The sequence below is a fragment of the Phoenix dactylifera genome, chromosome 1 (assembly GCF_051530095.1).
Source record: "Phoenix dactylifera cultivar Ajwa chromosome 1, Ajwa_hap1_PhDact_Kaust_v1.1, whole genome shotgun sequence".
NCBI lineage: Eukaryota > Viridiplantae > Streptophyta > Magnoliopsida > Arecales > Arecaceae > Phoenix > Phoenix dactylifera.
This window is the reverse complement of record NC_143190.1, coordinates 34,665,949-34,691,310: the sequence shown is the minus strand read 5'-3', so window position 1 is coordinate 34,691,310 and position 25,362 is coordinate 34,665,949. Positions and strand designations below refer to the sequence as shown.

Genomic DNA, 25,362 nt, shown 5'->3' with positions numbered 1-25,362 from the left:
CTAAAGAATAGATTAAATTAAATCTTGATTATTTCAGATCTACAATTAAAAATTGTAAAGATCAAATCTTTACCTTTGAGCGGGTAGATCTTCACCGCTATCTAATGATTGTGGAGATCGGGTTCGCTTGAAACCATACAAATATCCGGCCTCTATGGGTATCCACACGAAGATCTGAATCAATCAAGGTTGTGATCTCACCGGGGTGCTAGCTCCCTTGTAGAGATCTCTTTTGATGGTTGGAACTCCTCTAAGGAGAAAGAAGAAATACTTTCTTTTCTTTCCTTTACCAGGGAAGAAGAAGGAGGGAAGAGGGGAACACCTTCCTCTCTATGTTTTCTTCTTGTCTTGCGGATGGAAGAAGGAAGAGAGAGCCTTGCTGCCTTTTTTCCTTTGCATGCCATGGAAGGAAGAAGGGGAGAGGGGGGCCGGCCCCCTTCTCCTTTTTCTTATGCTTTCCCTAGGCATGGCCTCCTCCTCATATATATAGGAGGAGCCACGTCAAAATGGGTCTCGCGCCCCAGCCAACCGGGACGCCGATCCCGGGAGTATCCAAGGAAAGGAGGGGCTCTTGCCCCTCCCTTCTAATCCTAATCAAATTAGGATTTAGGTGGCCCTTGGTTTATGGAATCTTAATCTAATTAGGACCCAGTTAGTCTTCCTATTTGATTAAAGATCCTTATCTATAAGATTAAATCAATTATGACTCTTGAAGTCCTAATCTAATTAGGACCCAATTGGATCATGACTCAATTGAACTCTTCAAGAAGTCATCTTCATCTATTAGACCAATAATTAATTAGGACTCTAGGAGTTCTAATCCAATTAGGACTCATATAATTTTAGTCCTAATCCAATTAGGACTTTAGGAATCCTACTCCAAGTAGGACTCTAATAATTTGAAGTCCTAATCTAATTAGAACTCTAGGAGTTCTACTTCAAGTAGAACTTTTGAACCTTATCGAATAAGATTGAGCCTAATTAATTAAGTCCAATTGATTCAATCAAATTGCAATCCAATTACAATTAATTCTGTCTTCAACTCACTAACTCTTAGTGGGTTAAACCACAATCAAATTGATGATTTTAATCTATTGTGATTCCAAATCACAATTCAACCATTAGATCGATCAAATCCTCTATTGTGTGTGACCCCATAGGTTCTATTCTGTCTGGTAGTGAGATATATTGTGATCCCTATCACAATATCTTTGAAACTTCTTTCAATGGGTTGGAACAATTCCAACTCTTTTCATTCGGGTTCACTGATCATCAAGTGAATGCCTTTGAATCTCATAATTTACTAGTGATACCTAGCAGTATGTAGTGGCAATCTAGCAGAACATAATAGATGAATCTCTAGGTGCAGTTAGCGTATGATACAGTTCCTCTATCATGGATTCCGACAGGATGGAGGTCATGGATAACTCGTCAAACCCCATCATCTGTCATATGTCAAGATTTATTCGACTCTAGTTCGAGATTAGAAAACTCTTTTCCAAAAACTACATTAGTTAGTAATTTACGAACTCAGTCTCATAAATCACATAGGATCTCTCCTAATCTATCAAGGCTGATAGTTTCCATCTAGATGCACCTCTACTCCTACAATGAACCTACTATAGCCAATCTGTACCACAAGGACCCAAATGGATAGGGCCTATGTTTATGTGCTCGTCACACTATAGCAACCTCACCGTGAATAGCCGAGGCATCGCAGATCAATGGACCAGTCATACAACTGTAGCATCAAGTAAGTCACTGATGAGTGGATAAACATCTAAGTGACTACTTGCTATGGTCACGCTCAGTATCCTTGTTCTCTAACAAGCACTTGCACAATCATTTCAGTGTCCCCACACTATGGATTCAAGACTCGTCCATCAAAGAAAGTGATCTGTACACTAATCTCAGCGGATCGATCACCATCCTCGTGATGATCCATCGATCATGAGCAATTCTGAAAATAATCACCAATGACACATGTCTCAAATTCTCAACTCTTGAGAATATGCGTCATCATCTTATTAATTCCTTGGATGATTCATAGACACATAAAAACATGAATGAAAAGAATGCCCAACTTAATAAATTCATAATTAGGTCAAGTACAAATTTATGTCCCAGGACAAAATGATGCGTCTGCCAAATTGGCTTCTAGGGCATACTTCTAACACTACCATGCGGCGATCCAAAGATAACGTGAAATTTTTAGCTGGACCAGATCTACTGGTGGACCAATCCAACCACGAACCATCATGCACAAACACACTTATATTGCTTCCTTTTCCATCATGTTTCTTTTTTATCTGTCTTTGTGTGTGTTGGTTCGTGGTTGGACTAGTCCACCGTTAAGCTAGTGGATTTGGTCCAACCAATAATTTCTCCAAGGTAAGTCTCTCTCAATTGTGTTCAAGTGCAACATGGTCATCACCCTCAAGCAGGAGCTTATTATGAATGGCTTCAAGACCATCAATGAATGTGATGCCAGTGTTCGCATCGTCGAGAACGCTTACATCACTATCTGACTCGTCAACAACACTTGATTCAATTAAGTAATCTGAATGACTCAATTAAAAATTTTAAAGAAAAGGGATTGTAAGCATAACTCGGACAAAGTTGAGAGAGCATTAAAAGAAAGAAAGAAAAAACTTTTCTTTATTTTTTTTTGAAAAATTATAATGGCACCCTCTCAACTTTGAACATTTCTTATAGACACTCATAACTTTCACAAGTTTCAAACCGACACTACAAGTTTTCAAATCATTCTAAACTGGTCCTCCGGCTTCTCAATTGGATGGTGTTAGCCTTTCATTATAAGTAACCAAAATACACTCGCTCTCTTCAAACATCTCGAATGTCTTTGGATTGTGCAGATAGATGAAGAGGTTCGAAGTGGTTTAAAATATGTGCAGTAGGTGATCCTTAATTATGGGTCATATACTAAGAATGTTTTAAAAACTATACAAGCGGCTGAATCAAGACTTTTGGAGTACTTTGAGATCTGTGCGGTGGATGATCCTTAAAGTCATATACTAAGGTTGCTTGAAAATTTATGCAGGCAGATGAATGAAGAGGCTCGAAATGTTTTAAGATTATGTGGTTAGTGATCCTTAACTAAATATATACTAAGGATGCTTTGAAATCTATGCACCCGGATGACTAAAGAGGTTCGAAGTTCTTTGAGAACTATGTTGGATGATCCTTGACTATAGGCTAGATGCTAATGATGCTTTGAGATTTGTGCAGTTGAATGAATAGAGTTTGCAGTACTTTGATATCTATGTAGTGCGGATTCTTAACTATAGATCTTATACTAAAGATACTTTGAGATCCGTGCAAATTGATGAATGAAGTTCGGGGTGCTTTGACATCTGTGCAATGGATGATCCTTAACTATAGGCTATATACTACTTGTGCTTTGAAATGTGTATGCAAATGAAGGAAAGGGTACAAAATACTTCAAAATTTACACGATTGGTGATCCTTAACTATAAACTATCTACTAAAGATACTTTGAGATCTATGCAGGTAAATGAGAACGAGTTCGGAGTGCTTTGAGGTTTAAGTGGTCGGTGATCCTTAATTATGGACCATATACTAAGAGCACTTTGAGGTCTGTGCAGACATATGAATAAAGGCATTCGAAGTGCTTTGAGATTTATGTAGTAAGGTCAAAACTTTACCTTCCCAACAACTTGTATAATTTTATGCTATCATGCGATGATTACGTAAATTTTTTTTTAACGAAAATGAACAGTATGATTAATATGAAATAATTTGAAAATTTGGAGGGTTAGTTTGAAATTTTTTAAAGTTAAGAAGATACTTTTTGAAAAATAACTAAAAGCGCAGTGGTATCAATATAATTGTTTTTTTTAACAGTTTTCAAGTCCATCGCATTTTGCCAAGGTCTTCTTTCCAAAACGACAGGCTATTCTACTACCGTAAATATAACCTACGCTTTCACATCTGATATTCTCAGACAACACCCTGGGACTGAAGAGAGGAAGATTTGTAGAGGAAAGGGGGAGGGGGGAAAAAATAAAATAGAGAGAAAATTCCGACGGAGAGAACGACAATACGTTGAAGAAGTAGGGGAAGGAAGAGAACGCCAAAGCGGGGTGGCAACTGGCGAGAGGGGAGGACGTCTCAGTGGCACGAAACCCCCCTCCCCTACAAAGCGACACCTCCGCCCCTTTGCCTTTTTGTACCTCCTGTTCTCCTTGCCCCTTCCCCTTGCCCTTGCCGCCGTCCTCGCCCACCGCCGTAGCATCAGAGATGCCCGAGAGCACGGCGCCCGGCACCGATTCGCCCTCCGAGCGCTCCGCCATGGCCGATTCCCCCGCGGGCGCGGGCGATGGCGAGGAATCCCCCGAGGAAGAACGATATATCGACGAAGAAGAGGAGGAGGTGGAGGAGATAGTGGAGGAAGAGGAGGACGACGGGGAGGGAGAAGAAGGATCGCAGGGGGATGGAGAGGAGGACGAAGAGGAGGTGGAGGAGGTGGTGGAAGTCGAAGGAGAGGAGGGAGGCGATTCTTCTGATGCCGAGGCTCCTCCGGGCGAGGATGCCCATGGTTTGTCCCTTTCCCCACCGTCCCTCCCTTTTATTAAGGAATGTATTTCATCTATTTGGATTGATCCTGCTTTGCTATCTATTTTAAGTATTATTTCTTGTTGCCATTGCTTTTGCTGTGTTTATCTGATTCTATGTAGGCTTTAGATTGAGGAGAAAGAAGTAGACTTTAAGTTGTAGTAGAAATGGTAGAGACATGCAGACTGATAAGGGAACGTAGGTATTGGCTGACAACTTTGGGGTTTTGACATGGGCATTGTGGTCTGTTTGTCGTAATCAGAGATACAGACTGATAAGGGAACGTAGGTTTTGGCCGGCAACTTTGGGGTTTTGACATGGGCATTGTGATCTGTTTGTCGTACTCATCGAAAGTAGATTTTTGATTCGTGTCGTTTTCCATACCGTTATGAGATTTCGATATCTGGCTCAATTAATTTGGTGGTTGATTGAGGGTAGGGCTGATTGTATTGGTACAATGTGTGATTTTAAGAGAATGGCGACAAGCAGAATAGGGAAACATACCAACGACAGTTGAAGCGACCACCATTTCCTTCATATTGCCATATACGAAGATTTGGGCACTACGACTTCCATTGACACGCATATGGTACTTTACTTGCTTATGTATTTGTTTAAAGAACAACACCTTATACTATATGGGCTTTAGATCAAGTAGAAAGGAGTTAACTTTAGGTTGTAGAAGAAATGGTAGAGATATAGACTGATAGGGGAACATAGGTTTTTGCCAACAATTTTGGGGTTTTGACATGGACGTTGTCGTCTTGATTGTCGTATCATCGAAAGTAGATTTTGATTCATGTCGTTTTCTGTACTTTTATGAGATTTCAGTATGTTACGCAATCAATTTGGCGATCTCTTGAGGGGAGGGCTTATCACATTGTTAAAAGCTGCGACTTTTAGAGAATGGCGACAAACAGAATTGGGAAACATATTAATGACAGGTGAAGTGACTATTATTTCTCTAGATATTACCATATAGGAAGATTTGGGCACTGCAGCATTTGTTGACACGCATATGGTACCTTATCTGCTTATGTATTTATTTAAAGAACAACCTCATTCTATATGGGCTTTAGATTGAGGAGAAAAGAGTTTAGGTTGTTAAAAGAAATGGTAGAGAGATAAAGACTGATAGGGGAGCATAGGTTTTGGCTGACTGCTTTGGGGTTGACTCGGGAATTTTTGTCTTGATTGCCGTACTCATTGAAAGTAGATTCTGATTCATTTCATTTTCCGTACATTATGAGATTTCGATACCTGACACAATTAATTTGGCGCTTTCATGAGGGGAGGGCTGATCCCATTAGTACAAGCTGTTATTTTTTAGAAAATGGCGACAGGCAGAGCTGGGAAACATATTAGCAACAGGTGAAGCGACTATTATTTCTCTAGATATTGCCATCTAGGAAGATTTGGGCATTGCAACTTCCGTTGATGTGCTATAGTTCTTTACCTGCTTGATATTTATTTAAAGAACCACCTTTGTGATGGAGAAATGTTGAGGCATGATTTATAGCACCTCACAGTTCTTCTTGATGCACTTGTTACTTTGTCTCGGGGCTTTCATCCTTGCTTAAAAGTGATATTGCATTTGTCAACAATTTGGACCTCACATGATGTTATAAATTCAAAATGAATGCAACTGCATGCAGACCTTTCTGAGCCTTATAAAAGCTATTGTGAATTGGTTAATCTGTTCTCCATTTTATTCTATTCATAAAATCATCTTTTTTGTCATCGTATCTTTGATTACCACACATTCAACCATCATATTTTGTTGAATTCCATGCTGTCTCATAGTGAGCTGTACTATATATCTCAGAAATTGGAGTTCAGGAACAATTTTAGAATTATATGACTATTGTACAGAAAGATAGACCTTTTACTTTGTTGCTAAACTTTTTGGCACAAACATATAGGGATTAATATAATAGACATGCTTTAGTTGTCGAAAAATGCCTAGGTAGAAGAAATAACTGAGCTAATACCTAGTCTTAATATTTAATTATCATGATGCGCAAGCGTGGCACTAAACAACAATCTCAAAAAGATAGACTGATGTCAATGCTTGGCTTACATAGGATAAATTGTAGCAAAAAATGGATTTAGAAACACATTATACTTATAAAAAATAAATTAAAAGAGCAATAGAAACCTATTTGTTATGTTGCATAAATGTAGGGCTGATAATGGGCCAAGATCAGGCCAAACCAACCATATCCCAACAAGGATTAAAAATCATTGGTGATAATTGGGCAGTGTTCAAATGAATTTTTCTCATGCTTAAGACTGAAGCTGGCCTTCTTGGGCTTGATCTTCATGCAAGGAGACAGGGGGTTGGGCTTAAAAGGATGGTTCTTACTGTTGCAGTCATTGAGGCAATTGGAGAGAGCAAGCAGGTCAAGGATTGTTCTGGAGTCACAGGTAGTGCAGGATGGTGGCAGATGGAGTGGAGAGGAGGAGAAGAGAGTGAAGGACCACAGGAAGATAAAGGGGAAAAAGAGAGTAATAGGGGAAATATTGGGTACGACTAAAATTGAATAGATGCAGAACCAAAACTAGTATATCCATATATTTGTATCTACTAGTTATAATGCACGTGTAAATGCATGTGGCTATGGCTAAAAATTTTATGTACGACCAAATTTGAAAATTTTAATATACATTGCTTATGAAATTTTTAAAATTTCCTTTATATTACATTCTGAATATAAATAAATTTAAATTTTGCTATGACTGACAAATCACTATCAATTTGGATTTTGGAGAGCGTGTGACTATTATTATGCAAAAAATCCTGGAAATCCCACTGTGTTACTTCTACTTAGAGCCCATCAAGGCTGAATCCTTTTCTTCATGGAAGCCTAGACATGAATGATGGATACTTCTAAGAGAAAAATCTAATAGGGTTATCACGAGAATTGAGAAGTTGGAATATTAAGCCACTTTTTGTAGTGTTAGGATTTTTATTTGGTAAATATGAATATGGATACATATAGTAAAGAGATGCTAAGATTTGTATCCATATTTATATTAAGGGACTATGGATAAAAATGATATTTTAAAGACAAGGATATACATGCTGATATATATTGAATAGTTACACTTTGTCGGCAGGATATTTTTCACTTTATGTTTTATTAACTCAAAATAAATACAAAAGCATTCCAACTTTCTTTTGTTAATGTCTTCTAAAAGAAACAAATGATCACACAAAAAATAAGGGAATAAGCATATCCACTTAATAGCTTGACTTTTGTAGTGGAATTTAATATTTTTTGCTAAGATACATGTTTTGAATTAAAAGTCTAAACTTTAAGCATGCAATCCACCAAATTAAACATATCACTATAAGGAAAGAAAATTAATGAAAAACATGTTGATGTTGCCACTTTTTTCCTTTGGTGTATATGAGAGCTGTATGAGACCGAATGGAATTGAAAGATAATTCCAATATTCGGATACAAATCGGATATTTTGGTATATCCACTGTTTTTTGACATATATGAATATAGGTATTGATACTAGTTTGAATCAAGATTTGCCGTATTGGTCGATACCGGTGTGTATCGATTGTACCATGCACCGATATCGACCGTACCGTACCACTGCGTACCAATTATACCATACCATACCAGTACCGAACCAGTATGCGGTATGGAGAGCATATCGACGCTCGTTGCACCGAATCATGTACTGTACCGGACGTACCGACACTATAATAGAATGGTACCAGTACGGGATCCGGTACCGAGATGACGAACTTTAGTTTGAATGTTCTAGTTTGTATCTAGAAAAAGTGAACCTAGACGGACATTATCCTATCAATTTTTACCCATGCAAGAGGGATAGAAAAGGAGAGGGTTTGGGGTTTGGGATATTAAGTCATAATAAAATTTTAGATGGTATATATTATATTATGTTATACTATTATTGTATTGTATTATATTGTACTATGTTATGTTATGCTATGTTATGTTATATTTATCTTACATTATATTGTATAGGGCTTGGGCCAAGCTACGCGTGTACTTTGCTTGAACTCAATTTAGGTCAAAGAAATGAAACATGGTTAGGCCAAAATTCTATACCAGACCAATTCAAGATCAACCTCAGTAAAATCCTATCTCGTGCCCAATCTCAATCATACATGTAGTTGGAAACATCAAACTGTATTATTATGTTGCAATGTATCAACCATGGAATCATGATATTTAGTTCGTACACATCATCATAGATATTCTTCATGTTGGAGGCTATTGATTGCATATTTAGAGATGCTTCTCTGACAAATGGCGCAAAAAGCTTTTCGTTTGGAACTAGTTTGCAAGGCTAACTTAAACCAAATTACTAGGCTTAGCTTCCTACTATGTTGGTTTGGAATGAATAGATGCTGCTCATCATAATTAAAGAATCATTTGGTGGAAAAAAGGTGACCATGTTATTAGGTCAATGGCTGCTTGCTTCAAGCGTAGTGTGGTTTGAATACATTTAGATGTTTCTTTCTGTATAGTTCTCTTTAGTTAGTTCAGAAAAAACAAGTATGATATTTTACGAGCTGTTTTATTGTTACAATGAAATTTTGGAAAGCAAGAACCTGGGTTTGAGTCTCGTCCTCACCTCAATTTTGCATTGGGATTTCCCGATCTTAGATCTCAGAAAGAAATTATGGAAAAGAACATTTTGCACTTTATGGGAAATCTTGTTTATGTTAATCTTGCCAATGTTCATGGTTTCTTCAATGGTTACAACTTATAAGTGTTTGGAAGAACTGTTTGAGAACCCACTTTTGGCAAGGGACATCAAAATTGGTGGTGTTACTCACTTAGCTAATCTGAGTGGAAATTTCAAATAAATAAGCAAAGGTAGATTATGGAAGAATTAAGATTACAAGCACAACTTTATCAAGAAATGACTGTAATTTGGGCAATGAGAAAGATTTTCTTTTCTAATTACCTTAGGTAAAGTAAATAGATTGCAAAGTCTTTGTTTCTACTCCTACAATAATCTTGACAGTTACCGTCAAGGGGAAATTACGAAAATTGGTAAACTTCTAAATTTGGAAAAAGTTATGAGCTAGTTTTTGCAAAGTCTTTGTTTCTACTCCTGCAGCGATCATAATAGTTATCGTCCAGTGGAAATCACGAAAACTAGTATCCTTATAAATTTGAGAAAGTTATGGGCTAGCTTTTGGAATATAATGTGGATTTGAACTCAAGTGCCATGGCAAAGGATGCTCGAGTGATTGACTAATAGGAGTACAATGGAGTGGTCATTTGGTGCCCTAGGACCAGAGTCTTGGAAGGGGGAAAACATGCCTTGACTTCCTTGAATAACTTGTTCTCTTTTCTGCAAATTGCTTGAGAAGTTAAGATATGGTTCATAAAGGAAATGTTCAATTCAATATAATGGGTGAACCACCTATTGGTATAGGTTGCAAGGAGGAGCCAAAATGTGGTCCTTGACTTGTCGATCTGCTATGTAGAAACACCATTTATTTGGTAAGCATCCTAAAATTTCTACAAGGCATTGAGGGGGAAATTTCTAGGTGAACTAATGAACAAAGTCTAACAGCCATGTGAAATCTTTGAGATTAGAAGGTGGCATGGCCTAGCTTCATCATTTGAACAAGATCTTCATCAAGTAAAGAAATTAGGGCGTGACTTCTAAGTTATATAGAAAAGGTTTAGCATTGGTTTTTAAATCCTTTAAGAAATTAATAAATAGGTGGAATATCAAAGTGATAGAGCATTACTCTTTGTGAGGATACTCTTGTTTGGTTCTACTCCTGACTGACGGTTTGTCTGTTCTCTATATTTCTCATAGCAAAAGTTACTCGTTTGTAAACAAGTTTAGTTGGCCTTTCTTTGACCCTCAAAGCATTGATATTTATAGCAATTGGACAAAGAATCCCTTGAGTTGAGCAAGGCGGTCAAAGAACTGGGACAAGAGGAACTAGAATCTTTAGGAAGTGCTTATTTTCACAAAATTTAGAGAATCATGCAATTTAGGAACCGTTTTTTTTTAAACAAAAAATATAAAGTATGTAATAGGCAATTGCCAAAGAAGAAGGTTGGTAGGGGCAAAGACCTTGGGTTTTGGTTTGAAAGGAAAAAATATAACAAAATTCATGCATACATGGCCGATAGTAAATGAGGGGTAATTTTAAAAATTAACAAGACATATATTGATAAGGTTGCACTGCAAATTAATAATCAGAATCCTTAGTTTCAAAGTGTTCCTTCATAAATATTGATGCCAATCTGATTGGTGAATTGTTTTCTATGGACAGAGGAGTTTCGCAAATGAATTTGTCAGAAAGTAGGTCTAGGAAGCACTGACATTGGTAGAGGATGTGAAATATATGAGACCATAGGGAATTTGATGCCAATCTAATTGATGAATTCTTTTCTGTGGACAAATGAGTTTGTTAGAAATTAGGTCTAAGAAGCACTGACATTGATGGAAGGGTGAGAAATATATGATACCATATGGATTCCCTAAATACATTTGCCAGATTGAATTAGTTGTTTTCTTTAAAGGTTTACAGACCTTCCAAGATACGGGATTGATTCCCATTCAGGAGGTTTAAAAAATAATAATAGGGGATTTTAGTGTGATTTCTTTTCTGAACTTTCTGATAAGATCACTACTATAATGTTGCGCCTTTCAATTTAGATAAATCCTTGGCAAACTCATTACCCAAAATCTGGAGCTATCAGATGGCGATAAATCCTGATGATTTCCTAACTACGTTGGAATGCTTTACAGTAAAAGATATACCCTTGTTTGAAGCCCGTTATCTAAGAAGTTTTAAGTGCCTCGGGATTCTTTTCAGATGGGCTGATTGGATCCGGAGTTGTGTGATGGGGAACAAACTTTCGTGAATGTCATTTCTAGGCTTTAATTTTTCTGCTGCTCCTACTTGATGTATCAAACCATTTAATAAGTTTTCAGAATGCTGCAAAAATATTGCATTGAAATGAATTTTCTTTAGGATGTGAGAAAATTTTCTTAGTTATAACCTGGCACCAACATCTCCGACATGTCTTATTTCAACCCTAAATATCTTTTTGGTTGTTACAAAATGATATTAGGAATAGAGATTTTTTTCTTTGATCAGTCCTGTTGCAGCATCAGAATGGTCATATAGAAAATGCAAGGGACAATGCACAATACGGATTGTAGAGTGTCCAAGTCCCGCATGCATGTTGTGGATTACCCTCTAGAACTCAAAAGTCAAAGGCTAAAGACTGAACTTGGTGATAGAGATGCACTGTCTATAAGTTTGTTTCCATTATCTAAGTCATCTAATTGCTTTAAACCTATTGCAAACATGATCAAGAGCATGCGTTTGGGGCCACGGCCCCCCTTGCCAACCAAAAAAAATAATCAGGAATATATAGTCCGCATCTAAGGAAAGCCTCTTCTTCATAAGATCAAGAAGGTACTCACTAGTTTCGAAGATTCGAACATCTCCCATAGTTAGAGAAAAGCAAACCAACTGGCCGATTTTATGGCAAGCTTTGACTATGCAGTTGGTAGTAGACATATTTGGCCTTCACATTTTCCCTTCCATTTTGTAAAGTACCCTGAGGAAGGCACTCACCAGAGGGAAATAGGCTCTGTTTCTTGAATTTTGGTTTAGATTTGCAAAGTAAGATAGAAGGATTATGGTGAGACCACATTATAAAATGAACATCCTGACTTGGAAAGTGGCTTCGGAAAATAATATCTCTGGAAAAGTTATATGGTATCTGCTCATCATTATAATTACTAGAATTGAAAATTGATTCTGATCTTATCATAATTATGCGAGAAGAACATACTACCATGTATATGACTTTTTAAACTGAAGCAATCACTTGCAGTACTGTTCAGAAAAAAAAAAAAGACTGCAAGAATTTATAGAACTTCTTCCATCCAATTCACTTCAGTCAGAAGTAGGAACTTATTGTATGCTTTAACTAAAGCATACAAAGATCATGAAACATTTTAGTTTGTCCTTCTGGAGAATGAAATCCTTCAGTAATTCATGCCCTTTAGTAAAAAAGGCTGATCTTCACTGGTAAGTTCATGAATGATTTGCTGCAGTTAGGATCTTGCATATCTTTTTGTTTTTTGTTCCTGAAATTTCTTAGGGTGTAATTCTAAATCACAATATATATTTTTAAAATAAAAAACAAGTTATAACCAACAAGCCTTATTCCAACTTTTTTTTTTTGAGTTTGTGTACCTTCATTTATCTTATTAGGGCTGTCCCGATACCCACCCAACCCATTAGGGGTAAGGGTGGCAATCTTGTTGGGTTGGGTCCTATATGGGTCATGTCAAAAAATTTCAAATTTAAACCTGACTTGTTTATTAAACAAGGCAGGATTTGAAACCTGAACCTGACTGAGGATGGCGGCGAGTGCCAGATCAGCCCTATTTGACAGCATGGGGTGGCTCTAGAGGTCGCAGGTAATGATGAGGTCGATGCCGGTGTCGATGCAATTTTTTTGCATCCCCAGCATCATCGGCCTCCAGCAACGCTCAACAGCCAAGATAGTAACCTGAGGAGTGTGGATCTAGTGGCGGAGGAGGCCATGGACAATGGACAACTCGGAGGAGGGTGTGGTAGTGACACTCGCAGGAGATCAAAGATGAGAAGGGGATGGAGAGAGAATGAAGAGGAGAAATGGATTCAGAACTCTATAGAAGCGATGATATTTAGAACAGTACTAGCAAGTGGATGTGGGTTACCCGACCTGACCCGATTATTAAATAGGTTAAGAGTCTAAAACCCAAACCTAACCCATTTAATAAACAAGTCAAAATAGGTCGACCCGTTTATGATCCGAATCTGTTTAGACCATGGCCTGCCATACCACTCTGTACTGTCCGATACAAGGCGTAATCGTACCATACCAAAAAAAATCGGTACGAAACTTAAGTTCAAGTTGGTACAAGTTACGACTTGATAACCATGTGTTACAAGCCACGGAAATGCTATTATCAATGATTATTGAGTTGATCTTCTGTTCCCATCTTTCAAATAAGACAAATTGTGACCCCGGCATTCTCTCGCACTTGAAAAATAGATGTCATATAGCTGATTAATTAACTATGAAATGAAATAGTTGATTCATTCAATCAGGACCGGTCCGTACTGAGGCCGGTACGTACTGAGGCGTACTGCCCTGTACCAAGGCGTACCGATTTGTACTAACATACTGAGATAAAAATTGAAAAAAATGGTTAGAGAGCTATTTCGGTACAGAGGTGTATCGTACTGAACCAATAAAGTACCAATACGGTATCCGGTACCGAGATTGCGGACCTTAGTTTAGACCAAATTCAAAAGCTGTTCATTGCATGTCGGATATGGGTCGGTTGATGGGTCAAGGCACTCTTTGCCACCCATAATTGGGAGGCTACCTCCAACTAGAGTCAAACCCCCAACTCCTTGAGCAAGCACTTGGTGGTACCCAACCTAATAGTTTTGGTTTTTTTTTTCTGCCATCCTGATAGATTGAAACTATTGGTATACATTAAAAGCCTAATCTAGAACAACTATAACTTGCCCAACCTAATTGATGCATGAAATGTGGTAGACCTTAACATATATTTGAGGATCGGGTCTAGCAAAAGTTCATATTGCAGGACCATGGATATGAGAGTCAAATTCAGATGCGTATTCTGAGTTTGATTTGGTAACAGAGATAAAAGAGGTATAAGAAAACAAAGAAAAAAATTGTCAACTAGTCAACAATTTTTTTTTATATAGTATTACATAAAACAAAGTATAAAAAAGATAATATTTGCTATGATTGTTTGTCTTCTGTATAATTGGAAGTTTATTCCTTTTGCTGTTAAGTGCTAACTTATAGGTAAGTAACTGTTTCTTTAGCTGCATGTTGAAATTTGAAACACTAATACTAATAATTGTTTCACAGGCCTTTACATATAGACACAACAATAACTTAAAAAAGAAATTAGCAGTACAGGTAGCATGTAATTTTCTAAGTGTGAATCTGAATAGCTAAAAGAGCTAGTGTTGTTTAATGCTGCAATTTTAGGCTTAGATGAGTCTCTGATTAACTATCACATGGATATGCATCGTAAAATTATTTTTTCCATGCCAAATAACAGGTAGTTCTCTGATGCAAGTCCTCCTGTACGTTGCATATATGCATTTATATCGTATAATCATTCATGTATTGCACATGTTGATTAATTCCTCTCCTTTCTGTCAAGTTGACAATGAATTAATGTTCTGGGTAGTAGTGGAGTGGTAGTATCCTTCTCTGAAGCAGTAGTATCCTTCTCAATTTTTGTGTTGTCATTCTCATTTCTCCTTTGTTAAGCCTCAACTCTTGTTATTTCTAGGGAGAATGCTTTCCTCGAAATACGATTCAACATTATCTTGCTAATAAATCAACTTTCCATCAGATCAACAACAGTGAGTTTAGTGGTCTTTAGGTCTTGGTGTTGCGCTATCTGCACGAATAAGAAATGCTGTTGTGGGTGGAATAGGTTGGTTATGACTGATGCAGGAGAACTGCATCTTTAGGAGCCTGTTCTATATTTACATGATACTGGCATGCTATTGTCATCCACTATAGTACCATTTCTATTTGATCATTATGTCCTATAAATTCAAGATCCATTTACAACATACTGAATCTTCTTCAGGCATTCTAGAAGATATATATGTTATAATTTGAGATTTCACATTTTTAGCCAAAGAATTATTTTCTTTTTGTGGCAGGCAGTTTCTTTAATCATAAATTGATTATTTATTTTCTCCCCCACTTTCCTCTATGTAGATGCTAGTGAAAAAGTAGAGCCTGCAGGCAATAGTAAGGACGTGAAGCCGGTTTCTTCCATGAATGAAAGATCTTGCATTAATCAATCATTGGCTATCCATGGCTGGGATGGTGTCGGTGACCTTACTGCCTCTGATTCGTCAGCTAAGCTGCCAGCAATAGATAGTGAGGAGGCATCTGCTATAAATGACAGGGACACCAGATCTGCCATTCAGGATAAACATATCGGGTCTTCTGAAGAAAGAAAATTTTTCAAATCTCATCTAGCTGACAGAGATATTGAGGTTCTGTTGGAAAAGGAAACTTCTATTGAAGCTTCAAAAGATGTAAGAAGATACAATTTTGAAACTCATGGCAATTATAAATCTAATTTAAGCTCCGATAGTTTTATCAGTGTCAAGGATACCAGATCGTTGCATGTTAAAGAGGGCAAACTAGTTGTGCAGAGCATGACAGAAAGTGGCTCTAGATATGGGAAGATGGATGGTGTGATAGAAAAGGATGCACTAAATCCCTACACAAAAATCAACTTGCAGCCGCGAGAGGACTTTGGTATATCAAGGTATGGCAATTCTTTAAGCTGCAAAGTTCCTAATGGTAATTCAAAGTCATGATTAGGGACTTACTCAACGTGTATTTTTGAGCTATAATCTTTTCTTGCCTTTTTCTGCCATCAATTTCTGGGTTAAATTTTGACTAATCAATATATTTTCAGCATACATACTCCTCAAAGGAGACCTAGAAGTTCATCTCCTGGTGCCCCACTTGAGATTTTTAAAAAAAGGCCTGCAATTATATGTGACTTTTTTAAGAAAGGCTGGTGCATCAGGGGGAATTCTTGTAGTTTCCTTCACCCGAAAGAGGAGGATGCCAGAAGCAGCCAGTGGGCCAAAGAGAATATAGCTGAGCCAAGTGTCATGTATGATTCTGTGGATCATACAGGTATCCTTATTATCTTCTGCTGAGGGATTTTGTGTTGAAGAATATCTATGATATGAAAAGTTGCTAATTGCTCCCTAATCATGTATCCAGGTTCGAGAGAAGAAGCTCAGAGATTGAAGCTATCCGCTTCACATGAGCCCCTAAACTCGTTAAATTTTGAGAAATCATCTGAGTTGAATTTACAAAGAGCCCTTGTCCGGGAATATGGTGGAGAGAGGTATGGATTAACTCAGTTCCATGATGAATATAATAAGCACTCATCAAAGATTGCTGCAGACGAGCATTCTAGATATGATATTTCTGGAAGCAGCGGGGCATTAAATCTTCCAGTGAAGGAATTAAGGAAGGCATCCTTGGTTCAAGAAGGATATCGAAGGCCCATTGGGGTAAGCCCTTATCTTCACCCCATGGATGAGAGGCATTCAGCTAGTGGAGATTTCCTCTCCAGAAGGTACCTAAATGAAGGAAAGCTGCCCCAGGAAATTCCCAAGGGAGAATTTCTGAATGATGCAACATTTTCAAGAGCATCTCCTTTGTCAAGGAATCCATTAATTCTTGAATCTGGTTATTATTCAGATCGATCCTTTGCAGCCACTGGACTATACCAGAATAGCAACAATCCATATTCCTATGGCAAAAAGACACAGGATATTGCTATTGGATATCAGCAAAGCCGCTTTCCACCTCCTGATCCAAAATACTGTTCTTATAGTCTAAGCAGCTCATTGAGTTCAAGGTTTGACAATTCTTTTCAGACTCTCCGTGGTTCACCTTCAGTTCAGACACTTGCTCAAATAGGAGCATCATCAACTGGTGGATCTACACCATTAAGTGCCGAGCACCTTGATAGCAATAGAGCATTCAATTTTGATAGAGGATATTACGGTTCCAGGTCTGCTTCGCTTCCAAGAAATTCTTCACCATACTACTCAAGATCAGAAATAGGAAGCAGTATGCAACAAGATATCCTAGGGGATATTTCACCCTCTGCAGGATTGAAAATACAAGTAAATTCTTGGGAACCATCTGAGCGTTTTCAATCTTCTTTTTGTGCACCTGCAAGTAAACCACATCCTGGAAGTCAATATGATCCAATAATTGATAGTATCGAGCCTCCCAAAGCAGGAAATGTAACTATCCGAACTTCTCCAATCACCATTACCCACAATGCGTCAAGTCAGCATATAGATGGTGATCCTATTTTAAGTGATCATGCCCCAGTATATAGTTCCCAGAAACCTCTGAATTCTCTGCATCGCTCCACAGAAGGCATATTTGATGAGAGCACATCAGCACATCAATTTAGTGGGCATATTGCCCCACTGGTTGCTACTGGACCTGATACAGTTGATGGGGTAAAAAATTCTATGCCTAAAGATGAGAAACATTGGGTACCTCGTGCGACTGATGGTGAAAATGTAAATGAGGCAGACCTTGGTAATAATACAAGGAATGAAGTAGACAAGGCTAGAAATGACAAGGAATCGAAAGCATTAAGAAATTTTCGTGTTGCTTTGGTGGATTTTGTGAAGGATTTGGTAAAACCATTTTGGCGGGAGGGTCAATTAAGTAAGGATGCCCACAAGATGATAGTTAAGAAAGCAGTTGAAAAGGTCATTGGTTCACTGCAACCCCATCAAATCCCGAGTACTGCAGAGTCGATAAACCAATACCTATCCTTATCCCAAACAAAACTTTTCAAACTTGTAGAAGTAAGTGCATAGATTCCGGGTTATGTCTGCTGTTCTTTTAAGGTCCTTTGTATTTTTTTATTTTATTGTTTCTTGACATTCTGTATGATTTTTTTTTTCATTTGCAGGCTTATATGGATAAGTACGCCAAGTCCTGAGCCTCCAATATCTGCATGGTTTTGAGTTCTGTACAGTTGTCTGCTTGTGGATCTTAACTAGACATTTGTAGATTTAAGGCATTGTCATAGCAGAGTCCAAGCTTCTTTACATGGGAGGCTGCAAATTTTCCTCTGGGAATCTGTTATCTGGTTACCTTACTTTATCTAGGAGACTTTAAAAATTGTAGGTTTGTTTGGCTTAATCTAATTAGCGAGATGTTAATGTTTCTTAAATTCTTAATAAGATGGTTGCTCAATTTGTGAACTCAGAAATTGGGGGGAACCTAGAAGACAGAAAGTTCAGTTCAAAATTGCATCTGTTTTAGTAATTTCTTCTGATTCTTCTTGCTGCTGCAGTAATTAGTGTATGCTAATCAGGGGGCTAAATCCAGGTTTTCTCGGGGAAATGTAAAGTTCAGAATCATATATCCGGAACTATTTTATGATCTTGTTTAAAATTTTAGGTTTCATCATCTGCAGTATTGCACAAAGTTAATTGTTGCTATATATATAGTCTCATTTATATCATGTAAGCTGTCAGGATAACAGGTGGTCAAGCAAGATGGCTTAATTTTCTTCCATGTGGGATGTTGTTATTTATCTTCATGTTTTTCTATGCAATTTGTATGCTAATATTTGCACATTTGTGATATCAGTTCTATTGCTGTACCTGTATATTATTGTTTACATGGCACTGACCTGATTAAGCATGTATCTAAAGTTCTGTAAAGTTACGTTTTGCCATGGCATGTGATGGTAAAGATCTGGAGGACATGGAAATGTGTTGTGCTTAAGGAATTCCAGGACATGAACATCAGAGCAGTAACAGGAAAAATATGTAATCTGCCTCAGCATCGGCACAATCTTTTAGACTGAACATGGCACAAGCTAAAAGTTGAGGGGATCCTAAGAACAAAATGTGTTGGATTCCATAGGCAGATGAATTAAAGCGCCACTTCGTTTCTTTTGGAACTCCATTGTGGAGGTCTAGGTGTGATGCTAGGAATCATTTTATAGCTAGGATTATTTGACTGTTATTTTTCTGTATAGATTTGGGTGTCACACTTAGTTCTTCACTGCTTCCTATATTTTGGTTATTGTAATTCTATTTTGCTAGTTAGCAGTCATGCTTATTATAAGCAAAGCATAGGGAAATCCATTGCAGTTCATTAACACCTTGACATAGTGTTCCTTGACCAATATATTGAGCAACTCATGGCTTGATCTACTAGGGTTCATCCTAAGATTTATCTTCATTACCTACTGGGTACTCCTTGTTCTTTGATCACCATTAGTGGGTTCATTCCAAGATTTATCTTCATTACCTACTGGGTAATCCCTGTTCTTTGAATCCACTTTAAAATTAACCTCACTTCTCTTTATGTTAAAAGTACCTCACGGGCAACTACATTTGTTTCTGTTGATTGGACTCGCGCAATTTGCCATGGTGCAAACCTAGGTCGAATGCATAGGACGCCATGGTGTGCAAGCCCATGCACGGGCAAGTCAGTAAGTTTCAATCATGTCATTCTGCATTTGGAACAGTAGCACCTTCGCACTGCTGCTCCTGGACATCCTGTATCAATCAAACTTAATTTGAGGGTTATCAACCAATCGCACCCCTCAGTGCCATCTTCTTCACTTCTTCTTACCTTGATTAACTTGTTGTTTTCTTAGGATTCCATTTCTCCTTTGGCTATTGGCATCCTCAAACTCCTTATATTTACCTTTATGTGGCCTAATTTTTTCCAAATTCATGAGACTAATTAGCTGCTGAAAAGGATGAATGGTTGTGTACCAAACAAAAAAAGGATGAATGGTGGCAAGAGCAAAAGGCCGGCCTCTGCCTTGATTCATCTTTTGAATACATTTGCTTGGCAGTTAAAAAGCTGCGAGAGAACATATGGGATCAAGTCAATTTGAGCAGATAATATTACGTAGCTCCATTGCACGGCTAACATTTTGAACCCACTCACTCCTATGCGGCTGGCCTCGCTTTTATTTTACGCATATTACTACTGATTGATCAGAAGGTCCCTGGTGCCAAGAAAAACGCTGAAGTAAAAGGATTATAGGGCCGGATTAATTCGGATGGACTTGGATTAAGTCCATCTATGGATATCAAGTTGACTAGCATGAGTACATAATTCCTGATTATTTTTTTTTATTTTTATTTTAGAACAAATGGGCATGGATTGGTTCTTTCTGCAGTAATGCTCTTCTTGTTTCTTGCCGGACTGGGTCTATCGAGATCTTTTGGGCACAGGTTGCACCAGTTATTTGGTCACCAAAGAGAAGAGGGGCTTGTAATGCGAACATCCTCTGAAAAATTACAAGATGATGAATTTTCGGCAGTTTTACTCCTTGACAGATATGACACGGACTATATGAAGCTAAAGTCTCAGTTATATGACAAATATTTGAAGGTAGGGAGTAGTATATGATGCTAAAGTCTCAGTTTGTATGACAAATATGTGAGTTGTAACTTGTGGGACGTGTGTGTGAAGCTAGGTGGAGATAACGGCTGTGTCTTTAGATTTGGCTATCAGCTACGTTGGGGTTCATTCTTAAATTCAGAATTTATCACAAGTTGCATGTGTAACCCCTTCGACTTCTGGATATTTTGTTAAATCAGATCGGAAAGTTAGAACTGAGGGGTTTAAAGTATAAAGTATAAAGTCTAGAGTCTGGTGCAGTGCGTGTGAGAGATGCAATGATTGGACGTGATACTCCAATGTGATTCGATATTCCTATACTTAATTGGACGTGGTAAATCGGCTTAGTAGCCTCACAAACCGACGCTCTAGAGTTTTTGCTGTATATTAGAAAGTTATAATGGATGGTTGTGAGATTTTGTGTGCATAAGCTCTTAAATTTTTGTTTTAACCCATCAAATTGGACACCCATAAAATGTTATGGAATGGATACCCTTCGTATTTTAGTAGTCAATTTTGGGAACAAAAAAAAAGACATCTTCGCATAATACATTATAAAATTAAATTTTTATTAAAGCCAATTAAGCTGGGCATCCAGGAAACTTATAAAAACACCCTCGTATTTTATTATTAAACTTGAGGAAAATCAAAACATATTTTCTCATATTATCTCATAAAGTTGAATTTTCAAACCTTTCCGTTTAAATACCCGTGAATAAAATACTGAAAAAAAATATTTATTAAAAATCATCAATCTGGACATTTATAAAATGTTATGAAATAAATCCTGCTCGTATTTTAGCATTCAACTACGTTGGGAGGGAAGAAGCATGTTTTCACATATTATCTAAGACAATTGAGATTTTGCTCAAATCCTTCAATTAAATATCCATGAATCCAGTACTAAAATAAATCTTTGCTTAGACCCATGGAATCATCCATAAAAACATAATGAAATAAATGAACATTATATTTTCTTTACATATTACCTCATAAATTTGAATTTTTGTTCATTCATCAATCGCTTTGATTTTAATATCCACAGACCAAACACTAAAAGAAATTTTATAAATATAGGTGGCATTATAAATTTATATTTATTAACAAACCTTGTGCTTTTATATTTGTACTTATATTCTCTATTTATGTGTACCATAAGTGATAGTTGTTGTATTGTTTGTGCGAAATAAGGATTTACCTTCCTTCACACCCTTCCGCTCGTGGATAATCCATTGCTCACTTTGAGACCTAAACAGGTGGATAATGAGCACTTTGAGATCTGTGCTGGAGCTAATCCAACAATAGATAGATTCAAAGGAAGGTAAATTCTTCTTTGCACAAAGGATGCAACTACATTTCTACCATAAGAAGCCGAACAGAAGGTCCTTTTCTGGTCTACATTTTGTAGCCTACGAGTTGCTTGCTTCTAATTGTACGGTTCGAGTGCAGCACAATACTAACTAACTTATAGGACCACATTCTACCTGCTACATATTGGTAGATAATAGGATAAGCTAAACGTTTTCCTAATGCGCTTAATATGTTTCTTGCAGTAGTTGCTCCAATTCTTTAGCCTCAAAATTCCCAATCCATCAACTTCAATGATGCAATAACACAGTAGCTAAATGAGCGAAGAGCTTAATCATATCGCTTGATCTCAACTTACGTAGAAAATACTTTCATGAATCAGCCCTCAAAGATTTCTACCAGGGTAATGTCACGGTCAACAACGATGAAATCCAGCTGATCCAATGTCCCAAACTCATTGTTCATGGAAATTTAGGATACATCCATCTTCTCCGCCCGTCCCCAAATGAAGCTTCCAAGCCAAAGCCAGCGCTCGAGTTTCTCCCGCTACCGAAATCCAAATCCAAACCCAAATCCAGCACACGACCGCATGTTCCAGCGGTTCAGATCCTTCCCGTACATCCCCCCTTATCTCGCTGACACGTGGCCCACACGGATTGTGGGATTGGCTGCCAGAACCGTGCGTACCCGACTACGAAATCCACAGGCGCGCCTGCCGGCTCCCGAACGGCTGCCGCGTGTGAATCCGCTCGGGTCTTCTTTTCCACGGGCAGCCACCGACGCACACGCAATCGCAGGTATTAATAAATGGGCGGCACGTAAGGACAGGCAAGCGCCCTTTCCATCCATTCCCGCATCTATTACTCCGCCGCGGCTTTGGCCTCACCGTCCCATCTCGACCGTCCGTTTCGCGATCCTGCCGCGGTCTACCCACCTCCCCGGTACTAAATATTCCCAATAATTGCGTTCCCCCCACGCGGGGGACATCTTTGGGCGCACGGGCCGGCGCCCACCACCCCCCACCCCCAACACCCGAACCGCCACTTGGCGCCCTAGCAGTGGCTCGGTCCAATGGAGCGGTTCAAGAGGGGCGGTGGGCCACGCGCCCCTACCGCCCGCTCCGTGATCCAAGTTACACGGCGCGGAAGCTGACGATGCCGACAGATAGTACGGGCGGGCCCCATCCAAGGAGCGGAGACGCAGCCGCGACGCGCCGTTACGGCCGTCCGTTACCTGCCCCACCCCCGTCCCCGGCTGGCCAGCCGCTCGAATTCCCCCGTTGACGGCCGTTATCTAGAAAGAGAAAAGAGGATGAGAGAGAAGGCCTGCCGCGGAGCGCGTTTCTCGCTGGCCAGAGCGCCACGTACTCCGCGATCCCCCATCAAAATTCGTATAAATTATATATTATTAAACTAGCCCCACTTTTCGGAAGCGGTGAGTACCACCGGGAAAGGCAACCCGGGGACGAAACTCGCTGCACGTGGGCTTTGCTGATTTGCTTGTTTAAGGGGGATCCATCGGTTTATGACGCGTGGCATCATTGGTGGGATGTGGTTTGGGTGAATATAGCGAGGCCTCGGTAAAACCCGCCACGTCCCGGACGAGGGCGGCGGCCAAGGACAGTCAAACCGCTCGTTGACTGCGCCGAATATTTTCAATTTCTCCGCTCCACCACTCCCTCGTTCCCCTCTCTTTCTCCCTCTAACCATCCGTCCGTCCATCAAACGCCATCTCCCTCTATAAATTATAAGCCTCCCTCGCTTCGCATTAACCCACCCATCGCCTGCTCTTCTTTGAAACCCATTATTCCCAAGAGCTAAGCAAGGCAAACGAAACGGAAAGGACAAGAGAGAGAAAGGGGGAGGCAAAAAAAAAAGAGAACGCGGAGAGAGAGAGACAGAGGTCTAGGAATTCTCGGCATGGCCCCCAGGGAGAAGGCTACCGGCGGCGGTAGAGGCGTCGGGAGCGGCGGAGCTGCGGCGGGAGGAGGGAAGGAGGTGCATTTTCGGGGAGTGAGGAAGAGGCCGTGGGGGAGGTACGCGGCGGAGATACGGGACCCCGGGAAGAAGAGCCGGGTCTGGCTGGGGACGTTCGACACCGCGGAGGAGGCCGCCAAGGCGTACGACGCTGCCGCCCGCGAGTTCCGTGGATCCAAGGCGAAGACCAACTTCCCCTACCCGGAAGGCTACCAGAGTCTAAGTGGCGGCTGCGGCGGCGACGGTAGAGGCGGTGGAGCAGCCAGGAGCCCTAGCAGCCAGAGCAGCACCGTCGAGTCCTCCAGCCGGGAGGCCGCCGTGCCGCCGATAGCCCACCCCCTCCCTCCCTCCCTGGATCTCGAGCTCCACCGCAGAGCGCGTTTCCCCTTCCATCCTTGCCCGACCGCCGTCCCTGCCGCCGGGGTCGCGCATCCATTCTTCTTCCTCGAGGCGTTTGTCAGATCCGACAAGGCGGCGGCGGCGGCGGCGGCAGCGGCGAACCATCACCGCCTGACGATGGGCACCCCGATGTTCCTGACCGATTTCCAGGCCCATCTCTCCGGCGGCATCCAGAGCGACTCGGACTCGTCCGTTGTGGATATGCTTCCCCACCACCCCTCTCCCCCGCTGCCAAAGATGCTGCCTTTCGATCTGGATCTCAATCTCCCCCCTCCTCCGGAGGTCGCCTGATCACACATCCACCGGCGGCGGCTCGCGATCTTTTTCCTTTGCTTTCTTTCTTATGGCGAAAGTGGAGATTACTTTTTTTTTCTATTTTCTGTGTCTGTACTTTTCTTAGAGAGCGAATCTGAGAGAAACTTATGTAAATACTTAACTTTCTTTTTTCCACTGAGATGAAAATCTGTCTCTCCCCGATCTTTTGATTTCGTGATCAGATCCGGAGATCCGTCAACTCAGTGTTGTAATTTCTCTCAGTTTATCTTTTAATTAATGGAATATATCTGAATTTCCTCTTAATTTTTTCTTCCCTTTTTTTGCTACATTATTATTATTATTATCATCTAAATTTGTTGTCTTTATCAAATTATTAGAATGTATTAATGATAATATTTTAGATGCGTGGTCCACACGGGGGCCGAGGGCGCCGGCCACTGCTAGGAGAGCGTGGGTGCCGCTCGGGCAGCCGGCAGCATTTCGTCGCCTTCTTCGCCTCAATTTCCTCCAATCCTTTTCGGCCCTTCTGTTCCCATCTTTTATCCTTCCCGATGATAATAATAAATAAATAAATAATGATAAATCAAATTCGATTAGATCGAAGCGGTGGATCTGTCGCCGTCCATCCGCGGGTACGACCGAGTCACTCGTTGCCGCTTCGTGGGGGCACCACGCCCGCGTTGTCCCGCTCCTTCGCACTCTCTCTCTCTCTCCGAACTGACGACGCCGGGCAAAGAAGTAAGCGTGTTGACGACGTCTGTCTCGAG

The 25,362-nt window shown here is 39.8% G+C and overlaps 2 protein-coding genes across 2 annotated transcripts; both read left to right on the top strand.

The window, feature by feature from the left end:
• The first annotated feature begins 3,941 nt into the window (after nucleotides 1–3,941).
• Nucleotides 3,942–18,512, top strand: LOC103707145 (zinc finger CCCH domain-containing protein 36-like). The gene is made up of 5 exons (XM_008791528.5): nucleotides 3,942–4,579; nucleotides 15,411–15,972; nucleotides 16,126–16,352; nucleotides 16,443–18,064; nucleotides 18,172–18,512. The coding sequence occupies exons 1-5, from the start codon at nucleotides 4,282–4,284 to the stop codon at nucleotides 18,199–18,201; spliced, it is 2,739 nt and encodes a 912-aa protein (XP_008789750.3). The 5' UTR covers nucleotides 3,942–4,281; the 3' UTR covers nucleotides 18,202–18,512.
• Nucleotides 18,513–23,631: 5,119 nt separating this feature from the next.
• On the top strand, nucleotides 23,632–24,898 carry LOC103707143 (ethylene-responsive transcription factor 4-like). The gene has a single exon (XM_008791527.6). The coding sequence runs from the start codon at nucleotides 23,864–23,866 to the stop codon at nucleotides 24,608–24,610; it is 747 nt and encodes a 248-aa protein (XP_008789749.1). The 5' UTR covers nucleotides 23,632–23,863; the 3' UTR covers nucleotides 24,611–24,898.
• Nucleotides 24,899–25,362: the final 464 nt, after the last annotated feature.

Coding starts and splice junctions, on each gene's coding strand:
- LOC103707145 (XM_008791528.5), top strand. CDS start 4,282: ATGCCCGAGAGCACGGCGCCCGGCACCGATTCGCCCTCCGAGCGCTCC. Junction 15,973..16,125: donor GAGGACTTTGGTATATCAAG/GTATGGCAATTC, acceptor ATATATTTTCAG/CATACATACTCCTCAAAGGA. Junction 18,065..18,171: donor AACTTTTCAAACTTGTAGAA/GTAAGTGCATAG, acceptor TTTCATTTGCAG/GCTTATATGGATAAGTACGC.
- LOC103707143 (XM_008791527.6), top strand. CDS start 23,864: ATGGCCCCCAGGGAGAAGGCTACCGGCGGCGGTAGAGGCGTCGGGAGC.